The sequence below is a fragment of the Lepidochelys olivacea genome, assembly GCF_965140295.1.
Source record: "Lepidochelys olivacea isolate rLepOli2 genome assembly, chromosome: 8".
Lineage (NCBI taxonomy): Eukaryota > Metazoa > Chordata > Testudines > Cheloniidae > Lepidochelys > Lepidochelys olivacea.
This window is the reverse complement of record NC_140418.1, coordinates 42,070,988-42,092,940: the sequence shown is the minus strand read 5'-3', so window position 1 is coordinate 42,092,940 and position 21,953 is coordinate 42,070,988. Positions and strand designations below refer to the sequence as shown.

Here is a 21,953-nt window from a genome sequence, read left to right as displayed (position 1 = left end):
CGCTCCATTGCTGCTGTAATCTAGTGACATCTGAGCAGTCCCGGCATGGGGAGGCACTACAGTGGGGGGCAGAAAAGGGGAAGATGGAGTTGTGGCTGGGCCTATCCCATGAGCCTAGTGTTTCTTTACAGAAGGACTGAAGCACGTCTGGGTCCCTGTGTGAGAGATGTTCAGTATCTTCTCTTGGTGTGTTGCTTAGATCTGAATGAGAGTGGGGCTGCTTTTCTGTAGATTTGTATTGTCAATAAGTGGGTGCAGCTAAAGGCCTAGCTTGATAATTACAGCAGTTCGATGGTACTTTAACTGTTTGGGCTGCCATGCGAATGCTGCAGCTAGTTGCCTACTACGGAGCATTTTGCCTGTAGCAAGGACCTTGCCAAGTAAGCTCGTTACTTGAGGTCACCTCCCACTTAATCCCAGCCCTCCCGCTCCTTGGCTCTCTGACAGCTACCTGGGAAGCGTGGAGACTATTTTATGTGGAGCCAATCAGATCTCCTCTCTAGTCACCCAGAAGCAATGGAAGATAATAGGCATCTACACCAGCCATAGCCTGTTGGAGGTATGAGAGTGCTGGGGGAAAGGGATCTGGAGTGCACTGCACTCTGTCCATTCTCACTGGTCTCTTGGCCCCTAGGAGATTAGCCCCTCATTAAGAGCTATTCTAACATGCACCAACTTGGGATAAAGTCCCATTTGCCTTCCACACACAGTTGTGCTGCACTGAGTGTGTGTCCAATGCTGCTGAGAGTTTAGCCCGTGGACAGCAGGTTTACTGGGTGACAGCAGTCTGCATTTGCATGGCTTTGTCTCCATATTGCAGCCTTGTGAGAGAAAGGGACTGTCTGATGGGTGGGGGTGGGAGGTGTCACATAGAAATGGACATCTTTATACGGGCACTGAGTGAGGAGGAAAAGGAGAATGCCCTGGGTCAATTGGCTGCACTTCAATAGCGTTATGTTGAGAGGGACCAGTGACTGCTTTGATTACAAACCCCTCTGAGCTGGGGTGTTACCACAGCCTGCAGTTACCAGAACTGTCAGGATGAGCTAATCAGAAGCCCCACTCCCCAAGGCAGCAGGGGATTGTGAACCCCCACAGGAGTTTGGACTGGTGGGTAGAGGCTTTTGCAAAGTATTGTTTTGGGTGTGGGAGGGAAGGCAGAACACACAGAAACTGAGAACAAATAAGGACAAAGAGAGAGGCAGGCACAGGCAAAAAACAAGAAATCCAAGCAATAGCTGGTGAGCCCAATTTGACCTGCAAAAAGCTAGCAAGGGAGCTTTTGGGTCTGCTAGCTAAAGAGGCTTGGGGCTGTAAGCTGAGAAACTGCTCCTCTTAGTCTTGACTCCTGTGCTCAGAGAAGCAGGACTTTGTACATTCCTTGTAAATAAACAAAAGTGCATCATAGAAAATGATGAACTCTGACTAGCCACAGAGGGTGAAAAGGGACATCACTGCCATCCACAAACAACAAATCATAGAATATCAGGGTTGGAAGGGACCTCAGGAGGTCATCTAGTCCAACCGGGAGGTCATCTAGTCCAACCCCCTGCTCAAAGCAGGACCAATCCCCAATTTTTGCCCCACATCCCTAAATGGCCCCCTCAAGGATTGAACTCACAACCCTGGGTTTAGCAGGCCAATGCTCAAACCACTGAGCTATGCCTCCCTCAATGACAGGGCCTAGGCATGCAGTACAAAGTTCCAGCCACTAGGCCGCTTGCTCAGGGTAGAACTATCCTGTCAGTTTTGTGGCTCTGTTTTTGGGAGAATGTTTCTTCCCTCCACCCCACCAGTGTACTTAATCCTAACCCCCTTCCCCCCCCCCCACATCTGCAGTAAAGCCCACTCCAGGCAGACACACGTGAATGGCCCAAGCCTAGATGTTTTTCAGCCCCATCCATCTATTCTCTGTTTGCCTGGTGGAGGACAAGGAACAAACCCACTTGTGGACAGAGCTGCACTGAGCACTTAGCAGCAGCAGAACACAGCACTAGTGGGAGGGTGTGTGTAGTTTGTATGTCAGGTCTGGATCTCAAGCAGATGGATGTTATCAGGGGTTGGATCAAGGGATTAAAATTGGTACTTGAATTTTAAATAAAGTCTCAGTTCTGACTCACGGTCTCAGAGTGGAGGCAGCAGCAGCTCTATAATTTACATAAAAACAGGACAAAAGTAAACATGTGAGTCCAGGTGGACATGTTTTGTTCTGAACAAGAGAACAGCAATGGGACCTGGGGTGCTCCAGTCCAGACCAGAGAGAGCAGACTGACCCCAGCAGACCGTAACAGCAGCAATGGTATTTATTGCAAAAGCACAGCCTGAAAAGTGGGCAGCCACCATACGCTTGTGTCAGACAACCAGACCTGAAGCTTTAGCTGCCCATGCCCAAGTGATCCAAATCTCCCCTCAGCCTGTGTGATAAATGAAGTGTGTGGGGGGCGGAACACCCTTTGATAGACACCAAGCCAGGCAGTTAGTTGTAAAATCCCTTTTGGTAGCTGTTCTCTGCTTGCTTTACCTGTAAAGGGTTAACAAGCCCACAGGTAAAAGAAAAGGAGTGGGCACCTGACCAAAAGAGCCAATGGGAAGGCTAGAACTTTTAAATTTGGGAAAGAAACTTTCCCTTTGTCTGTTGTTCTTTGGACTGCAGGGACACAGAGCAGCAATGCTATAAGCAGAAATGCTGTGTAAGGTTTGAATGAGGTATGAAAAAGTATCTTACATACCTAGAAGAAATAATTTGGGATAGGGAATGTTTAGTTAAACACTGTCAGGTTTATTTCTTATTTTGGCTTGTGGATCTCCTCTGTGCTAACCCCAGATGCTTTTGTTTGCTTGTAACCTTTAAGCTGAACCCCCAAGAAAGCTATTTTGGGTGCTTAATTTTTGTAATTGTTTCTTTTAAGATCTAGCAAAAAGCCTAAATTCCAGATGTATTGTTTTCCTTTTTGTTTTTAATAAAATTTACCTTTTTGGAGTCCTATGAGGTTTATGTATGTTGTTTGATTAGCGGATAGGGACAGCTAATTTCCTTTGTTTTCTTTCTCCGTTCTTCCCAAGAGAGGGGATGAAAGGGTACCACACAGGGAGGAATTCCCAAGTGCTCCTTCCTGGGTTCAAAGGTTTGGGATTTTTTTTTTTGCATTTGGGTGGTGGCAGTGTTTACCAAGCCAAGGTCAGAGAGACGCTGTAACCTTGGGAGTTTAATACAAGCCTGGAGTGGCAAGTATTAATTTTTAAAATCCTTGCGGGCCCCCACTTCCTGTACTCAGAGTGACAGAATGGGGATTCAGCTTAAAGGTTACAAGCAAACAAAAGCATCTGGAGTTAGCACAGAGGAGATTCACAAGCCAAAATAAGAAATAAACCTGACAGCATGCGTCTAAACATTCCCTATCCCAAATTATTTCTTCTAGGTATGTAAGATACTTTTTCATACCTGGTTCAAACCTTACACCTCATTTCTGCTTATAGCATTGCTGCTCCGTGTCCCTGCAGCCCAGAGAACAACAGACAAAGGGAAAGTTTCTTTCCCAAATTTAAAAGTTCTAGCCTTCCCATTGGTTCTTTTAGTCAGGTGCCCACTCCTTTTCTTTTACCTGTGGGCTTGTTCATAGAATATCAGGGTTGGAAGGGACCTCAGGAGGTCATCTAGTCCAGCCCTCTGCTCAAAGCAGGACCAATCCCCAGTTTTTGCCCCAGATCCTTAAATGGCCCCCTCAAGGATTGAACTCATAATCCTGGGTTTAGTAGGCTAATGCTCAAACCACTGAGCTATCTCTCTCCCCCTAATGCTTTACACGTAAAGCAAGCAGAGAACAGCTACCAAGAGGGATTTTACAGCTAACAGGCTGCCTGGATGTCCATCAAAGGGAGCTTCCCCCCACCCCCCACTTCATTTATCACAGGCTGACAGGCAGATCCTGGCATTTCTCATTCAGTGCTTGTGTTTATCTGTGTGATGGGTATACAAATCCCAGACGGGCACGAAAGAGGATAAAGGACAGTGCTGGGCCTGGCTAGCTCCACCCCTCCAACTGGAGACAGCCCAGCTGGGAAGGAGTACTGACCTACCCTGCTGGCGCCTGCCAAAAGGGACTGGAGACGCCTCCCCGAAATAACAGGACTGTATGCTGAGCCCGGCTGGGGCTGACAGTTCAGCTTCCTTTTTTATTTTTCCTTACCCAGGATCAGAAGCAAAGGGAGCAGTGGCAGAAAGTGGCCCCAGGGAGGGTAACTTGCGCCCCCCTCCCCCCTCCCGGGTCAATGCAGCTGACCCTCCTAGGGCCCTGGGTCAGAGACCAGTGGAGTGGGTGGGTCTGAGCTCCCCTATCACTACCCTATGACTGAATGGATGCTAACCAGTAGGCCAGCCAGCCCATCAAAGACCCTACTACTATCTATTAAGACTTGTGCATAAGGCTCCCTTTGCCAACACGAGTACAATTCAAGAGACTGTAGCAGACTCACCTTCTAGTTCCCGCGCACTCCCCATTGTAAAGGTTAATGAAAGCCTGGCGAAACACGTGTCCTGAAGCTCGCCAGACCCTAGCTCTGATGAGTTGCTGGTGGGAGTGGGTTCACAAGGCATGAGCCCTCCCTGAGCAATTTAATGTCACCAGCCCTAGAGAGCTGAAACCTCTGGACCAGGAGAGAGATGCCCAGTTCATGTGACATGGAGCAAAACAAGGTGTGATTTCTAATGCTCAGGGTGATTGACCACTGGAGCAGCTCACCTAGGGCTGTTGTAAATGGGTCTCATTCCAAAAGATCTGCTGTAGCTCAGTCACAGGCTATGGAACTCCAGGCAAGGATCTCTCACCTGTGCTATGCAGAAGCTCAGATGAGTTGGGTCATGATGGGCCCTCCTTGCCCAAAAATCTGTGAAAAGAGGGAGAGGGAAGGAAGAGCTGAGAGTTGGAGAAAAATATAATTCTGTCAGACAGGTGCTCTAAGCTCTCTCTCCCTCTGCAAATAGGAGTTCCACATGCAGATTGTGATGCTGGCAAGCCAGGTGTCAGCTCAGGTCAGAACCCCAGGCCAGTTCACTTGTGTGTTAGTAGATCAAAGTGTTAAATGTGTCCTCAGATTTTAAACTTAATGAAAACTAGTGGAATGTTCCGTGTATCATTTGCACTTATCTGTTCCTGTTATAATGTAAAAGCAAACATTTACATGGTATATATCCTGAGAATAAATAACCCACCCAAGAAATCTTGTGAAATGCTAATGAAGGATTTAAGGACTTTAACAGAAAATGCTAATTTCAAAGCAAATTATGCATGATGGTTGGAGGTCAAAAAGCTAAGTCATTTTTCACTCATCCTCATCAGAGGAAAAGCCCACATGGGTAGAGATGCTGTCATCTTGCAAGCAAGACACAAGAAGTAATTCTTCCACTCTACTCTGCGCTGATTAGGCCTCAACTGAAGTATTGTGTCCGGCTCTGGTAGCCACATTTCAGGAAAGATATGGACAAACTGGAGAGAGTCCAGAGAAGAGCGACAAAAATGATTAAAGATCTAGACAACATGACCTATGAGGGATGACTGAAAAAATTGGGTTTGTTTAGTCTGGAAAAGAGAAGACTGAGAGGGGACATGTTAACAATTTTCAAGTACGTAAAAGGTTGTTACAAGGAGGAGGGAGAAAAACTGTTTTTCTTAACCTCTGAGAATAGGACAAGAAGCAATGGGCTTAAATTGGAGCAACAGTGGTTTAGGTTGGATATTAGGAAAAACTTCCTAACTGTCAGGGTGGTTAAGCACTGGAATAATTTGCTTAGGGAGGTTGTAGAGTCTCCATCATTGGAGATTTTTAAGAGCAGGTTAGACAAACACCTGTCAGGAATCGTTTAGATAATACTGAGTCATGCCATGAGGGCAGGAGACTGGACTAGATGACCTCTCAAGGTTCCTTCCAGTCGTATGATTCTATGATCTTGCTTTCTGGTGTGAAGAAACTATAAATATGGATTCAAAGAAAGATCCTTTTATCTCTGGATAGTTTGGATTTTAACAGGGCAGAATAACTGAACGAGAAGACAGAGATCCCCAGAGTTATTCTGGGTAGCCCTGAGAAATTTTTGGGAAATTGGCAGATTACTATATCTCTGTTACCATTTGGAATTACAAACTGTGACTCATCTGTTATTATATTTTACCTGCTTTAACCTCTCAGCTCTCATTTCCTTTTCTTGGCTAATAAACCTATAATTAGTTTACTATATAATAGACTGCCAACATTGTCTTTGGTGTAAAATCCAGGGTACCAATTGATCTGGGGTAAGTGACTGGCCTCTTGGGATTGGGAGAAACCTGATGTGGTGGGATTTTAAGTTTGTGACCTTTTATCACAAATTCAGTTTGGGTGGCAAGATAGACAGGATAGTCTAAGGGGACTGTCTGTGATTCCATGGTAAGACTAGGATAGTGATCCGGGAGTTCACATTTGTTACTGGCTTGGTGAAATCTAATTATGGAACAAACCACCAGTTCAGGGGTCTGCCTTGAGATCAGCACTCTCAGCTGTGAGCTATGCCCATAGGCACCAACTCCATGGGTGCTCCAGGGTTGGAGCACCAATGGGGAAAAATATGGTGGTTGCTGAGCACCTACCGGCAGCCCCCCATTAGCTTCCCCCTGCCAGCACCTTCCACCTGCCAGCAGGCCCTGTGGATCAGCGCCTTCCCCCCACCCCCTGCTATGCCGCCTCCCCACTGCAAACAGCTGTTTTGTGGTGTTCAGGAGGCTGGGAGGGCGGGGGGAGAAATGAGGATGCAACATGCTTGGGGAGGGGGCGGAACTGGGTGGGAAGAGGTGGGGGAAGAGGTGGGGCAAGGGTGGGGCCTTGCGGGGAAGGGGTGGAGAGGGGGAAGGGCCTGGGGCAGAGCCGGGGGATCGAGCACTCCCCAGCACTTTGGAAAGTCGGTGCCTGTGGCTACACCAGACAGCAAGACACAGATCATGAATAAATATGAATGTGAACAAGATCAGGAAACATATCTTGGTGCCTCCAGTGGTTTCTGTTGTTGCCATCTGAATGTTTTTGCTGAGATGAGGGAAGAAGGATTGGCTGTGGGGGTGGGGAGGGAGAGAGAGTGTGTGCATAGGCATCTGTAATCCTGAGCTTCCTATCTCTGTTTTCTCCCACAGGGCAAATTCACTACAGCCAGTGATGTCTGGGCTTTTGGGGTGACACTATGGGAGACCTTCACTTTTTGCCGAGAGCAGCCATATTCCCAGCTGTCAGATGAACAGGTCATTGAGAATACTGGAGAATTCTTCAGGGATCAGGGGCGGCAGGTAGGAAAAGCGGTGGGAAAGTACATCCAAGGAAGAGACAGAAAATAATTAATTCAGGGTGGGGTGGGGAGGTACTTATTCAACATAATCAGCCCATGAAAAGCTTGGTTAAGGATAAATTAAGCTTGAAAGTGCAATTTCTATCAAAACCTTTAAAGAAAGAGCTCCATAAACTTTCAATTTCCAATGTAAACAGAAATACAATGTTAGAGAGGCTGAAAATTCAGCGTTAAGGTCGGTCTCACTTTAAAGATGAAAAAGGAGAGTTTGGAAATGTCCAGTGCAGGTTCCTGCAGAGCCCTCTCTTTGCCTAGGTTCTTTGAGAATGTCCAGAAACGTAGAGGAACGTAAAGGCTAGGGTGACCAGAAAGCAAGGGTGAAAAATTGGGATGGGATGGGGGGGGGTAATAGGGTCCTAAAGAAGACAAAGCCCCTAATATTGGGACAGTCCTGGTAAAATCTGGACATCTGGTCACCCTACTTCTAGCACACACAGGGTTACGTCGTCAGTAGCTTTCAAAATCAAGAGCACAATTTTCTAGACAACCTTGGCAGCTCCCCCCATCAGATTCCTTAGACTGAGCTACACCTGTGTTGGCAATAGAAACTCCCCTGGCTCCTGACTTCTCAAAGCCATCGCAATCCGCACTGCCAAGTGCCTTTTCTAGAAGCAGTTATACTTCATTGCTCTGCCAGGCACACTAGTTTTTCATAGATTCAAAGGCCAGAATGGACCATTCTGATCGTCTAGTCTGATCTCCTGTATAGCACAGGCCACAGAACTTCCCCACAATAATTCCTGGATCAGATCTCGTAGAAAAAACATCCCATCTTGATTTCAGAATGGTCAGTGGTGGAGAATCTACCACAGCCCTTGGCAAATTGTTCCATTGGTTAATCCCCTCGTTGTCAAAAATATATGCCCCTTGTTTCCAGTCTACAGTAGCAAAGTATCACTAGACAGTCAGGTATATTGTACCCAAATTCCGTATCCTGCATTCTGGCACACTGCTAATGTGCTCTGTCTGCATTCAGTGTGCTTCATTCCTACCCGACATGCACAGCATGGCTTGGCGTTGGAAACACCCATTGGCATGACATACATTGCTGAGTATTTTCAGCATGATTCACACCCATCAGAGTCAGTTTCAGCCTCTCTGCGGCTTCAGGCAAACATCTTTTTGGTGAAACTTTGTTGCTAGAGTTGTTTGAAAATGTTTTGACTAATAGGTTTCCTTTGGAAAATGCAGTTTCATTAAAATCAGAACTTTTCACAGGAATGTGTTTGATTTTGATGAAATTTCACTGGAAAAATCTCTAAGTGAATTATTTCAGCTTTCTCATTTAATTTCAATAATGTCAAAATGTTTTGTTTCAACTTTACTGTTTTGACTTTTATATTATATTAAAAGTAATATTATCTGCTATTAAATATAATATATTAAATAGTTTATATTGTTTTGACATTCAATAAGGTAAAATTATTTCATTTTAATAAAAACATTTTGATGTTTTGGAATTTCCATTCGGTGGAAAATTTAGACTTTCATTTCAATTTGGAAAGAAAAGAAATATTGAAATGTTGGAATTTCCTGCAGAATGGAAATTCCATTTTCTGCCCAGCTCTTTGTCGCTGCAGCTGCATACATCTTATGATGATTTCAGGCAACTGGGTTAAGGTTTGGTGAAGTTAGCATGTGTGTGTGTGTGGGGAGTTGTGTTGTATGTGTATTAGAATCAGGATTCTAATGGAATGGGAGGTTCCGACTTTATTCCTGAGTGCCCATTGCAGCTCCATTTGCAAAGTTGCTTTCATCATATTTTTTTAAAATTCCAGTGCAAACTTTTTCATTCAGTGTAACCTTCTCCTGCAGCACTGGCAGCCCAGACCCAGCCTGAGCTAGAGAGTGAGCCGGAGGGTAAATAGGCCGGGAGCAAAAGGCTTCATCACCATTGTACCCTAGCTGCTTTTGGTGGCTCGTGTTTTCTGTGTTTGAGGCACTTTACCGGATTGGGTCTGAACCCTCTGAATTGCGCAGGATTGAGCCCTAGCATGATCCCAACTGCTCTGACTGCTCCCAGTGTTCAGAGGACAGTAGTAATTAGCTGGGTAATGGGATACAATCAAACGTCTGCATTCAATGTCCCATTTCTTGAGCCCAATACATTATTCAGTTCACAATAAATCTGGGACCTTTGGCTTTCTTTTACTACAATGGGGCACCAGCCCCTCCATAATGAGAAATCAAGTTCCCTGGGGTGAGTTTGCTCTTCTTCCAGGCTAAGTATGCCATTAACTCTCTGCTTTTGTAATGTCTGTCTTGTTTTGAAGACATACCTTCCTCAGCCTGCTCTCTGCCCTGATCCTGTCTACAAGCTAATGCTCAGCTGCTGGAGACGAGACACGAAAGATCGCCCCTCCTTCCAGGAAATTCACCGCCTCCTCCAACCACCAGCCAGCGAAGAATGACACTTTGCTTCCCTCACACGTCCTGGTCCTCATCCCACCCCGGAAGATCCACCTGTAAAAACTGAAGCCACTTCACCTGGACTCACAACAAAACCTGGGCAGTGGTGCTTCTTCTACTGCACATTAAATAATCACCATAAGCGGAGAAAAAAGTGAGAAGGAAGCAAGCCTAGATCAGACCAAATCCATAGCTCATATGACAAGCTAACTCTGGAATGACAAAGGATGAACAAGGGTTACTGATAGATGTGGCATGTTCCTGTTTATCAGTGGATTCAGTCAAAGAGGATTCTGTTTTCCCATTTTGGAAGGGGAAATGTAAGGTCCATATTCTCCATGAGGAAGCTCCTTGTGCAGGGAGCGTGTGCTGGAAATGCATCTGTGGACGGGAGCACACACCAGGAAAGTGCCTGGTAAAAGGAGGGTAGTTGGGGGATGTGCCTAGTGCAGGGAATGCAGGTAAGGAACACAGTAATGCAGGAGTTGCCACTAAAGCAGAGTGGGCTGTGCAATTACAAAGTGAAAACTGAACCTGTCTGGACACTTTTAGGTTTCAGACAGGCTCAACGGATTTAGCATTCGCCTGGTTAGGATTCCTCCCATCCTTGCTTGGTTATAGTCCGTTAGACAGGAGAAAGCCCAAACACATTGTGTAGTACAATGTGCCAGCTGCTGGGCTGGAATGTGCATTCTGCTTGGTAGGTGAACATTCCCACTGCCATGGAGGCATTGCTTTCTGAGGAGCATATGGTTTACTGCATCTGCTGCAGGACCAATGAGGAATGACAAGCCACCCATCTAGAGGACAGCAGAAGTGCCCTCCTTTGATCCAGGCACGGCCTCTTGAGCGGGCCTTATGTCCTTGAGAAATGCATTCCGCATCTGCTGTTCATGTTGTCAAGGTAGGGAAATCCTACAGCCAGCAGATTAGTGGGGTAGGTGCTAGCTCTGCATTTCCTGAGAATCAGAGTTAGAGAGACGTTTTAGATCAAACATTTAATTTCAAAGGGTAGTGGCCATAATCACCCAGTTCCCTCCCCATGTATAACCCCCTCCCCCACCTTCTTGAGCTTTAATAAGTAAAGGAACAGGATGTTGTACTGCTCTGGACATCCGCCAGCACCGAGGGCTGCCACTCCTGCTTGTAGTAACCTTGAGCACCATGATAACATTGTTTGTTGTGAATATAATGCCTGGAGTTACCACTAACGATAGCTCCTCTCCTGCCTACCCCATCTTGACACAGAAGCTCTCTTGGCATGTCATGTTCTATTCTAGGGCTTGGTCTGACCCCCAGCTGTGGTCTGGCAGGATTTCCAGCCAAAAGTACTTGGGACCAATCTAGCCATGGTTGGAGCTTCTGTGAGAATGAATGTGCTCCCCTGGCATCCCCTAGATTTGGCTGTTGCATGCATGAATGATTTGGGCAGTGTCCCTACTGGTCCTGTTTGCTCTGTCAGTTTCCAGTCAATGTACACAAAGGGGCTTGCTGATGCAATGGGTGTGAAAGTGAGACCCTTACAGTATGGAATACACCTTTGTTCCCTACAAGGATGCCTGTTGTTTGCATACACATCAGCCCTTGAAATGCAACAGAGAACACAGTTGGTCTGATATGCTCATCCTGAGATACGCAAACCCATAGCACTGTTTCCAGTATACTATAACCTAGCATGGATAGGGCATGCGTATACGGGCGCTGTGCCTGTGCTAAGTGAGCAAACCATTGCAGGGACGTGAGCTGTGTGAAATAGTTGGCTGCCTCACTCATCCTGACAGCAGCTGGTATGTCAACACAGCAGCTCTATTTGCATCAGAACCACCTTGGCTATCACCACCTAGCAAGACTTACAATTGCAGTTGTACCAGTTGCCAAGGTGGCTGGAATGACTCGTGAACGTGGGTGCCAACCTCAGGGCAGGCTGTTAAGAAACGAGGCACGAACCCCAAACTGGTTGTATGTTCTGTACTTAGATTTCACCAACCAAGTAACAAGTGTGAACTCCTCAACCATTGTAACAGCCTTAACGTGGCTCAGGCACTCAGGGATGTCTTGTCACCCAGACAAGCCTGCCTCTGTGATAGATGGTCCCTTACACCAAAAATCACAGCAATATTCAGGTTATACAAGTCCCAAAGTACCACTCACTTAGCCCAGGTCAAGTGCACCCTAGATTTCTCACTAAAGACAATGTTTGTAGTCAATCCTATAATAAACTACCGAAAGGTTTATTAAAAGAAATAAGAGTTATTTACGGGGTTAAAGCAGGTGCCAAAAGATTATGATAGCTGCTATAATATGCAAGCTTTATATGTTCTTTGCTTATGTTTAGGAATCTTTGCCCCTCAAAGTCCACACAGCATTTTTATTCCCTTTGCCCCTGAGTTCAAACTGATGGGACAAACATTTGTGCACGTCACCTCTTCATGGGTGTGGGGGGAGAAATCAACAAGTTTTTTGTCCACTGATGTACCGCAGTGGCTTGTCTTGTGTCTGTAGATCTTTTGTTGGGCAGGAGATGACACTTCTTGTGGTACACTAGTATTTCACACTTTGGTAATGCTTCTCTCCTGACAGTGGTGGGCGTATCCCAGTTTCATAGCAAACACTTTCATAGTTACAGAACAAATACTTAAATATTACCTTATAACATGGGATACAGCTATTATAAGTGGAATAATACATGCAGCATCCTACAAGCATTTCATAAAGTATAAACTAAACACATTCTGATAACTCTAATATCTGTTTTAACCATACTAACATACAGGTGAGCCAGACTGGTTTCCAACTCTGTATTTGTCAGTGTTCAGTGAGGCCTGGGCACTCACCATGAGCTGGCACCTGGTCTGCCAGTGTTACACTCTTACTTTCTAGGATTCCTCTGGGGGCTCACAATGTTGCTGGGAGTGTGGGTAATTTCCCTGAGTGAAATTATGCATTTTGGGGTGGAGTGGGGAGGTTGGGCTGAACCTGGGCATGTTCAGTGCTTGTGCATTCCCAACTACACAGGGATCCAAATATTGCAGACTGCACTGGTGCAGCCAACGCTAAGCTAACAGCTTCATTGCAGACACTGCAAACAGCCAGTAGAACCATCACTTGGGATGGCTGTTGTTTGCAGTCCTAAGCTGTTGCAAGCTTAATGCATTCCAAGCAACAGTTAGTGGTGACATATTCTTAGCTAGTATAGACTGGCCTTTGTGCATGATGATGGGAGGAGACAGGTTCTGAGCCTATACATAAAGAGCGCTCAGCACTATATTCTGTTTATTTTTCTCCATACAAATAGTAAGTACCATCAAAGAAATGATAGGAAAATAATTCAAATTGCATCAAGAGCAGAATTTGTCATTCCTGTATTCCCTGAAATTCAGAAAAAATAGAGAAGTTCCTTGGCACTTTTCTTTCCTATGAAAATGAAATCTGTCATTCAGTCATAGCTGCGATCCCAGGCCCCATGGCCATAAAATCAGTCTCTGTGCACAAAGCACTTCCAGTCTTGGGCAGGTTAAGGCAAATGGCAAAGCTTTAGTCATGCTAAAAGCTGTTTAATCTCTCCCATGAAAAGGACCTTTCTGGAATCTCTGATCAGCATGGGACTGAGACTAGGCTCAGGAATGACAAAGGGCGAGACTTAACGGATTTCTGTCAAAGGCTAATTTGACTTGCTGGGTCGAGAGTTCTAGCAGGGTTTCCCTGCAAGGGTTGGTCACCCTAAACTACTAACATAGAGTATTTTCTTTCATTGCTTAAGTGTTCACAGTTTTCATCAAAAACCTCCCTCATTTTGGTGCCAGACACGACCCAGAGTGTCCTAGCCCCCTTCTATACTGTAGGAACTATCGTTTAAAAATCATGCTTAAGCACAGTTTAAATGTGATTGTAGCCAAATTGGATTCTAACATGATTTGGTTGGTCAGGTAACATAGGCAGGGCCCTTCCTAGGCTAGGGAATGGAGGTGTTACCCTGAAAGTTGGATTTGGGCACCCAAAGAATAACCTGCTTATCACCCCCTTACTCTATGCCTCCCAAGGTATGAGTTTCCAAGGCCGTTAAGGAAAACAGTAAAGGACACAGATATAACCTTCCGATTAAATGATTTTATTAAGATAACTAATAATCCCTGCTACAGGGTATTCTAAGAATAAAAATCAGAGACAAATCCCTTGTTGCAAGTTGAAGGGAATTTAAACTGCAGTAGTATACAGTCTAAATCAGGGGTGCGCAAACTTTTTGGCCTGAGGGTCACATTGGGGTTCCAAAACTGTATGGTGGGCCGGGTAGGGAAGGCTGTGCCACCCCAAACAGCCTGGCCCCTGCCCTCTATTCGTCCCCTCCCACTTCCCGCTCCCTGACTGTCTCCTTCAGAACCTCCGACCCATCCAACCCCCCTGCTCCTTGTCCCCTGACCTCCCCCTCCCGGGATCCCCCACCCCTAACCGCCCCCCCAAGACCTCCCTCCCCTGCTCCCTGTCCCTTCATTGCCCCGACCACTAACCACACACCTGCTCCCTGACAGGCCCCCCAGGACTCCCATGACTATCCAACCGCCCCCTGCTCTCTGTCCCCTGATTGCCCCCCCCCAGAACCTCCACCCCATCCAATTGCCCCCTGCTCACTGTCCCCTGACTGCCGCCCGGGATCCCCGGCCCCCTATCCAAGCCCCAGCTCCCTGCCCCCTTATCATGCTGCTCAGAGCACCAGGACTGGCAGCCGTAAGTAGTGCATTCCTATGGGGAGCAATTTAATACACAACACCGGTGGCTCTCACAGGAGCTCGCAGCCCCACCACCCAGAGTCCTGGCAGCACGGCGAGATGAGGCTGTAGGGGAGGGCGGCTAAGCTCCCCAGCCGGGAGCTCAAGGGCCACGCAGGACGGTCCCGTGGGCCGCATGTGGTCCGCGGGCTGTAGTTTGCCCACCTCTGGTCTAAATGATGCACTCTGCCACAGATGGCCAGTCTGTGACAGATCGCTGACAGCAGTTCTTAGTTTACACTTTACATTTTACATAGGTAAATTACAATGAAAACACATACACACATCTTAAGCATATACATACTAATACTAAACTACACTTATGCTCTACTATAATTAAAACTAACAGTCCTACACTACTGAGTCCACTGTGTTGTCAGATGCTGCTGGGTCAGCTCTGGTTACCTGCCAGTTTAGAATGTTCCTTTGAAATTCTCTCCTTCTCTCTATCTAGCAGTCCTTCCAGCAGCTCTTCTCGCTGGCTCCTGACTTTGCCTGCTGATCGTCTCCCTTTTATACTGTCCTATCCAAACTTTCTTTTGTACTATTTATTTTTAACCTCTGCTGAGCATGCTCATCATCAAACATTCCCTCATCCTTAGCTACCAGGAGAAGTAGCCCCAAGCTAGCCCAGACTGGCGCTGCTTGACTGTTCCTTACCCTTATACTGCACATGCTCACTTGCATTATTTCTACCTTAGAGACACAATCACTTAATTCAACCTTAGTGCCCAGACTCCAGATCTAGCCTACTTTGTGGCCATACCTCATTTTACTCTCAGGTCTGGTCATGTGACTTACAATGTTCAATGGTAAATGACCTGCAGCTTACAGTTGGTGAAGTGACACCTGCTTATTCCAGAGGGAAGCCAGAGACACCGAATGGGGGGTAGGAATACAAAATGGAATCTCGGGGAATTTTTTGATATCAAAGAATTCAGGAAGTTTCCTCCCATCCCCACTGGCTCACCAATCTGTGTTAGAGCCCCACTCACATCATTTAAATGGTGCTGAGGCCTGAATTGTAAACTCTGCTTTACATTAGTATAGCCGGGCCTCAGCTCTAAGTAACTCAGGGACTAGGAAAGATTTGCAAACACTGCTTTTAAGTGTGACTGCTCTCCCATCACTGAGCCAATTCCTCCAGCAGCTTCTGCTCTACAAATCAAACTCAGTGATCTCGTGAGGTGCTCTCACAGCAGAGACAAGAGGCCGTGAGATCTCTTCCTGCATGTGACTCCTGGGAATGGAGGGAAGGGAATCCGAGCAGAGGACAGCATCTGAACCAAGTGCAAGGAGGACAAGGACCTGTGGGGGTGAATGTAGTAAGTGCTGGCACCAGTCAGCCATGGAGAATCATCTCATGAAGAGATGGGGAGGCCAACAGTGGGAGTTGAAGGCAATAGGCATGTGCAAAAATGTCCTATAGTGAGAGTGGCTGGACAGATTAGAAAGGGATGTGATAAAGGGAAAGAGGAGAGATGGACATGATGGAGGGAGGACGGTGCAGAAAAGATGGTGGAGGATCAGTGGCAGGAAGAAGGACGAGGGATGGGCCAGTGTTTAGGGCACTAGCCTGGGAGTCAGGAGACTAGAGCACAACAGGATCCATCTAGTTCAGGATCCTGTCTCCAGGTGGGGCCAGTACCAGCTGCTTCAGAGGAAGGTGCAAGGAACATGGAGTGGGACATTTCACCTTTACCAAAGCGCTCTGGCCCCATGTACAGCAAATGTATGGTTTGGCACAACCCTTCTCAAGAACCAAGGGATTGTGGGACTGGCAGTCGGGAAGAGGGGGAGGGGCACGGGCACATGGGAATTGTAGTGGGGCTGCAGTGTATGCTGGGAAAGGGAAATAAAGGAGTTCTGTATTGCCCAGGGTTGGGGGATGGACGGCTTGTGATGTGCTGGGGTTTGGAGTAGATGCTCATAGTGGTCTCTTCTGGCCTTACAATCTCTGAGATCAAACTTGTGTGGGCCTTGCCACAGAGAGAAAGAAAGAAACATGGAGAACACAGAAATGGCTGGTGGGTCTCTGGGACAGAGTGGAGGCCATGGCTAAAGGTGAGAGGGAGGTACCCCAGGACAAGGGAGTTCATTTACCTGAGAGTTTGTTCAGAGAGCTTTTCAGAGGGTGAAGAAATCGATGCTGAACATTGGCACAGGGCTTGAAGGAAGCCTAGGGTGAGCATCTGCTTTTTGTCATGCTGTTGTGGAGGGCTTTGTGGGTCAGGGTGGGAGAAAGTCTCCCCTTATTTCACTGTGTCAAGAGTAGGAGATAGCTGAGACCTGAGGGAAGGCTGTGGCTCCATGCAGGTGCAGTTAGCTTACTGGAGCTCTTGGTATTTGGACTCTCACTGAACTTGTTTGCTCTAGAAGGGCTGGTGTTTTCCTAACTTAGAGGCAGAGCTAAGTTAAACTATTCAGCCAGGTGAGAGAGAAGTCAAGGCAGAGTTGGAAGGGGAAACTGAGGCAATTGCTGTATCACCAGGTGTGATAAAAGCAGGTGGTATTGGTGCCTATAGGGGAAGTTTCTTCCTAGCACTCGCAGTTAGTGGTTGGCTTATATCCTGAAACAGGAGGCATTTTATCCCTTAGCCATTTTAAACCCGTATAATGTAATTTTAGATGTTCTTAAGATTTATGTTAATGTCCAGCCCTTTTATATTCCTTGTAAGCTTTTGTTCTCTTATGGCAATGAGGTCTGCAGTTTAAAAGGGAAACTAGAAATGCCTGGTCTACCTTCTTTATACCATTCATTGTTTTGTGTGCCTTAATCATGCCACCTCATATCTGTGTCCATGTTACGTCTTTTCATTTTAGTGGACGGTTTCTCAGCCGCCCGGTATTTCTGCTAAATAGTGTGGCAGAGCTGAGCCTAGATTTTCAGGCAGGGGTGCTCTGGGTTGTGCCTAGGGACCAGCTCAGTACTCACTGACTCCAGCCACCTTTGCACCGAGCTCCTGAGCTGCACTGTGAACCCGTCAGGTCCAGCCCAGGATCTGTGCATCTGTCTGTGAGCTCTCTGGGGGAGGGACCTTGTCCTGCGAAATAATCCTGAGAAATGCATCACCCCCATTGATGCTGATTTGCTACAGCACAGTCACCTGGTGCTGGATCTAGAGTTAGAGCAATTCTGGACATGGACTGGAGAAATTCACAGTGAAACCAGTGGAAATTCCTTAATCTTCCACTCCCCCCTGTGAAACAAGCAGTCGCACTGGTTTAACACCATACGGTTAAATGGCTACAAGTCTGTGTGTAGGAGAAATACATAAGGAGGGTAACTTGGGAGTACTTACATTTACCACCAAGTGACAATAAGATCCCACAAAGGAGCTGGCTGATGAGGATGCTCCGGCTGCCTGCAGGGCACCCTTCTACCTCTATTTGAGTCCATATGGCTGAAATCTGGTTTGCTTACATGCCTCTGTGCACAGGGCATGTGAACTGTTTTCATTCTGGTTTGGTAGGATTGTACATCCACTTAGCACTCACTTAACAGGCATGTGATGACCACACATCCTAGTGGTTGTCTCCAGGGCAGTCAGGCCCAGCTCAGATGAACTTGAAGGCAATGACAGCAGACTTAACCTAGTTTGTGTGACTTTTGTTTCTTCACACAAACTTGCACCGAAATAGCCTGTCCGTTTCAGTTCACACCTTTCTGATCAACTTCAGCAAATTCTAACAAAACACTTTTCTTTTGAAATATGAATGTTCCCACAGTGACCTGCCACGAAATAACAGAAGATGTCAATTAAAAGCCTTTGGATTATTTTGGTGCAAGTTTGTGGGGAGATCAGTCTTGGCTGTGATAGAGAAGGGGGAGCCAGTGGATGGTGCAGAGAAGGAATTGATAGCAGATTGGTGGGCCACTAGGTGTGGGATGGGTTGGTGTGGGGTCAGAGGAGGAGGTTTTAACAGGCATCAGGTTTAAAACAAACAAAAGGAAGTATTTTTTCACACAACATTGTCAACCTGTGGAACTCCTTGCCAGAGGATGTTGTGAAGGCCAAGACTATAACAGGATTAAAAAAAGAACTAGGTAAGTTCATGAGGGATCAATGGCTCATCAATCAATCATCAGTGGTGTCAAGGCTGATTCCCTACTCTGGCACTTTGAATGCAGAAGGTGGGGGCCCGCAAGGATTATAAAAATGAATACTGGCCATTCCAGGCTTGTATTAAACTCCCAACGTTACAGCTTCTCTCTAACCTTGGATGGGTAGATGCTGCCAATACCCAAATGCAAAAAAAAACCCCTTTTGAGAATCCAGAAAGGAGCACTTGGGAATTCCTTCCTGTGGGGTACCCTCAAACCCTTTCACTCCCACTCCAGGGAAGAGCTGAGAAAGAAAAACAAAGGAAATTAGCTGTTGCCCCCAGCTAATTAAACAACATGCACAAACCTCTTAGGGACATAAAAATTCAATCCTCTTCTTAAGAAAGGTAAATTTTATTAAAAACAAAAGGAAAGAAAATACATCTGGAAGTTAGGCTTTTTGCTAGATTGAAAAAAACCAAACCACAAAAATTAAGCATCAAGGTAGCTCTCTTGAGGTTCAACTTAAAGGTTACAAGCAAAACAAAAGCACCTGGGGTTAGCACAGAGGAGTCCACAAGCCAATAAGAAATAAAAGAAATAACCTTAATCGTGTCTTCCTAGACCTTCCCTGACTTACTTATATATCTGGGTTTTCAGATAAGCAATTTCTAGGTATGATCTGATGGTTCTTCATACCTGGCTTAAAGCTTCTTACATCATAGTTCAGCCCTGTTTCTGTTCTGCATCTCCTCTTTCCAGCGAACAACAACAGACAGACAAAGGGAAAGTTTTTTCCCAGTTTTAAAAAGTTCTAGCCCTCCCATTGGCTCTTTTAGTCAGGTGCCCACTCCCTTCTTTTTATCTATGGGCTTTTTAAACTCTTTATAGGTAAAGCAAGTAGAGAACAGCTACCAAGAGGGATTTTATAGCTAACTGGCTGGCTGGTTGTCCATAAAAGGAAACTTCCCCCACCCCTTCATTTATCACAAATGGCTATCAGCCATGATGGTCAGGGATGATGTCCCTACCCTCTGTTTGCCAGAAGCTGGGAATGGGCGGCAGGGGATGGATCACTTGATGATTACCTGTTCTGTTCATTCCCTCTGGGGCACCTGGCATTGACCACTGTTGGAAGACAGGATACTGGGCTAGATGAACCTTTGGTCTGACCCAATATGGCCATTCTTATGTTATAGTATTCAGAATGGGCTGGACAGAAGGGAAAGCTTGGTTCTGCAAACCATATGCCCAACGCGCTGGAATCCACTCAATGTCTGTACCTCGCCCCAACACATGCACACCTGTGAAACAAACCCAAACACAAGACAAATGTCATATCAGAAACTCTTAACACATCTGATGACTCCCTTTTTTACAGCTATCTGCATCACAGACTGATGAAGGTAAAGATAGGGCCCACAATGGAACTATGATTCCAAATCTGCTGTGGAATTCAAACTCTGCAGCCTGGAACCATCTCTGAGCAGGGCATTGCATTTGGTTTCAGCAAGCTAGATATCTTTAGTTTTACAGGCACTTAAAAAAAATCAACCAAAGAGAGGGAACAAAATCATGTTGGAGTTTGCTTTCAGAAAGCCAAGCTGGGCTTTTTTTGGTCCAGTTTTGGAAAAAGGAGCTCATCTGCAGAGCAGTATTCAAGAGCAAAGCTTGCCAACAGAGCTGAAAAATTCTGACCAGCAGAGTACTGTGTCCAATTTTGGTCACCAATGTATAGAAAGGATGTAGAGAAACTGGAAAGGATCCAGAGGTGAGCGACAAAGATGATCCAAGGGATGGAATGCAAAGGCTGAGCAGAGGCTGAACGAACTGGCTATGTTTAGTTTGGAAAAGAGGAGATTAAGGGGGATATGACAGCGGTCCTCAAATACTTAAAAGGCTGCCATAAAAAAGATGGAGAAAAGTTGTTCTCTCTTGCCACAGAGGGCCGGAAAAGAGGCAATGGGTTCAAACTACAGCACAGCAGATTTAGATTAAATCCCAGGAAAAACTTCCTAGCTGTACGAACAGTCGGACAATAGAACAGACTTCCTGTGGAAGCTCCTTCACTGGAGGTTTTCAAAAGGAGGCTGGAGAGCCATCTGTCCTGGATGGTTTAGACCCAACAAATCCTGCACCTTGGATGGGGGTTAGTGATGTAGAATTCAAACCCGTGCAACTGCCTCCAGGACTGGTTTCACTGTCAGAGCCAGGTCAGGTCCCATGCTTAGATGCATAGATTTAGATGTGTACAGTTGTTTCCATTGACACCAATAAGATGTTGGCAAATTAAATGACATTTTTTCCCCCTCTGGTGTTTCTCTTGCAGCTCAGACCAACTCTTCTAGAAAATAGATAAAGTTAAAGCAGCTAATTAGGAAACTGTCCAGTTACTTCTGCCCCAAACTGACCTCCATCATCTTTAAATTGCTGGAGAATGTCTCAATTCTAAATGAGTATCATAATGAATTTGCTAGTATGTATGCGGCACCACTGCCCTCGGCTGCCTAGAATCAAAACCGATTCACTAGGTGTCATATACTTGACACTGCTGAAAGTTAATGGAGACTCTCCAGTAGCTCCAATAACAGGAAGTCTACTTTTCCTCCTCTCCTAGGGTCTGAGTTCTGTTCCCATCAAGCTGCAGGAGACCAGGGTTTGCAGCAAAGTGACTACTGTAATGTGCTAAGTAGCCATGAACTTGTTACAGGATCAACGATACGCTGAGCTATTTGCAAAATATTAATATGAAAACAAGCAGACCCTCTGTGTCAGACTGACCTAGCCCAAGCAATGTTTGGGGCTCCCAGTCATGAAGTAGCAAACATTGGACTCCAATCATCACTTATGGACTAAGGTTTTTAAAAATGGCTTGTCACACTTGAGTTCCTAAATCCATTCTGGGCACCTAAAGTAGTGGATGGATTTTTTCCCCCCAAAGTGTCAAGGACCCAGCAGCAATCACTGAAAACAGTGGAACTGCTGGCTGCAGTGTAGCATTTCTCAAAACCAGACCACTTCTTTAGGCACCTAAATATGGATTTAAGATACTAACTTTAGCCCCCTCTCCCCTTTCATAAAAAATCTTGGCCATTGAAGTCAATGGCAAAACTCCATGGCAAGAGGATTGGGCCCAAAATTGAAAAGTTGTGCTATGCTATCACCAGCAATATTGGTGCATTTTCAAGGGAGTAAACAAAAGGGATTTCTGGATTTGATAGCATAGCTAAATCTTGTGTGCAGTGTAGTTGTAGACATGTCAATCCCAGGATATTAGAGAGACAAGGTGAGGTAATATCTATGATATTACCTCATCCATCTTGTCTCTCTAATAGCTAAATCTTAACATTTTGCCTCCCTAAATTCCCTC

At 46.0% G+C, this 21,953-nt stretch overlaps 1 protein-coding gene across 1 annotated transcript in view; it reads left to right on the top strand.

The window, feature by feature from the left end:
- Positions 1–14,204, top strand: part of DDR2 (discoidin domain receptor tyrosine kinase 2) — a 140,699-nt gene extending 126,495 nt beyond the window's left edge. The window contains exons 16-17 of the mRNA XM_084636676.1: positions 7,158–7,307; positions 9,640–14,204. Of these exons, the coding sequence (XP_084492802.1) occupies positions 7,158–7,307; positions 9,640–9,777 (288 nt within the window). The 3' untranslated portion in view covers positions 9,778–14,204. The remainder of the gene's footprint in view (positions 1–7,157; positions 7,308–9,639) is intronic.
- The last annotated feature ends 7,749 nt before the right edge of the window (positions 14,205–21,953 follow it).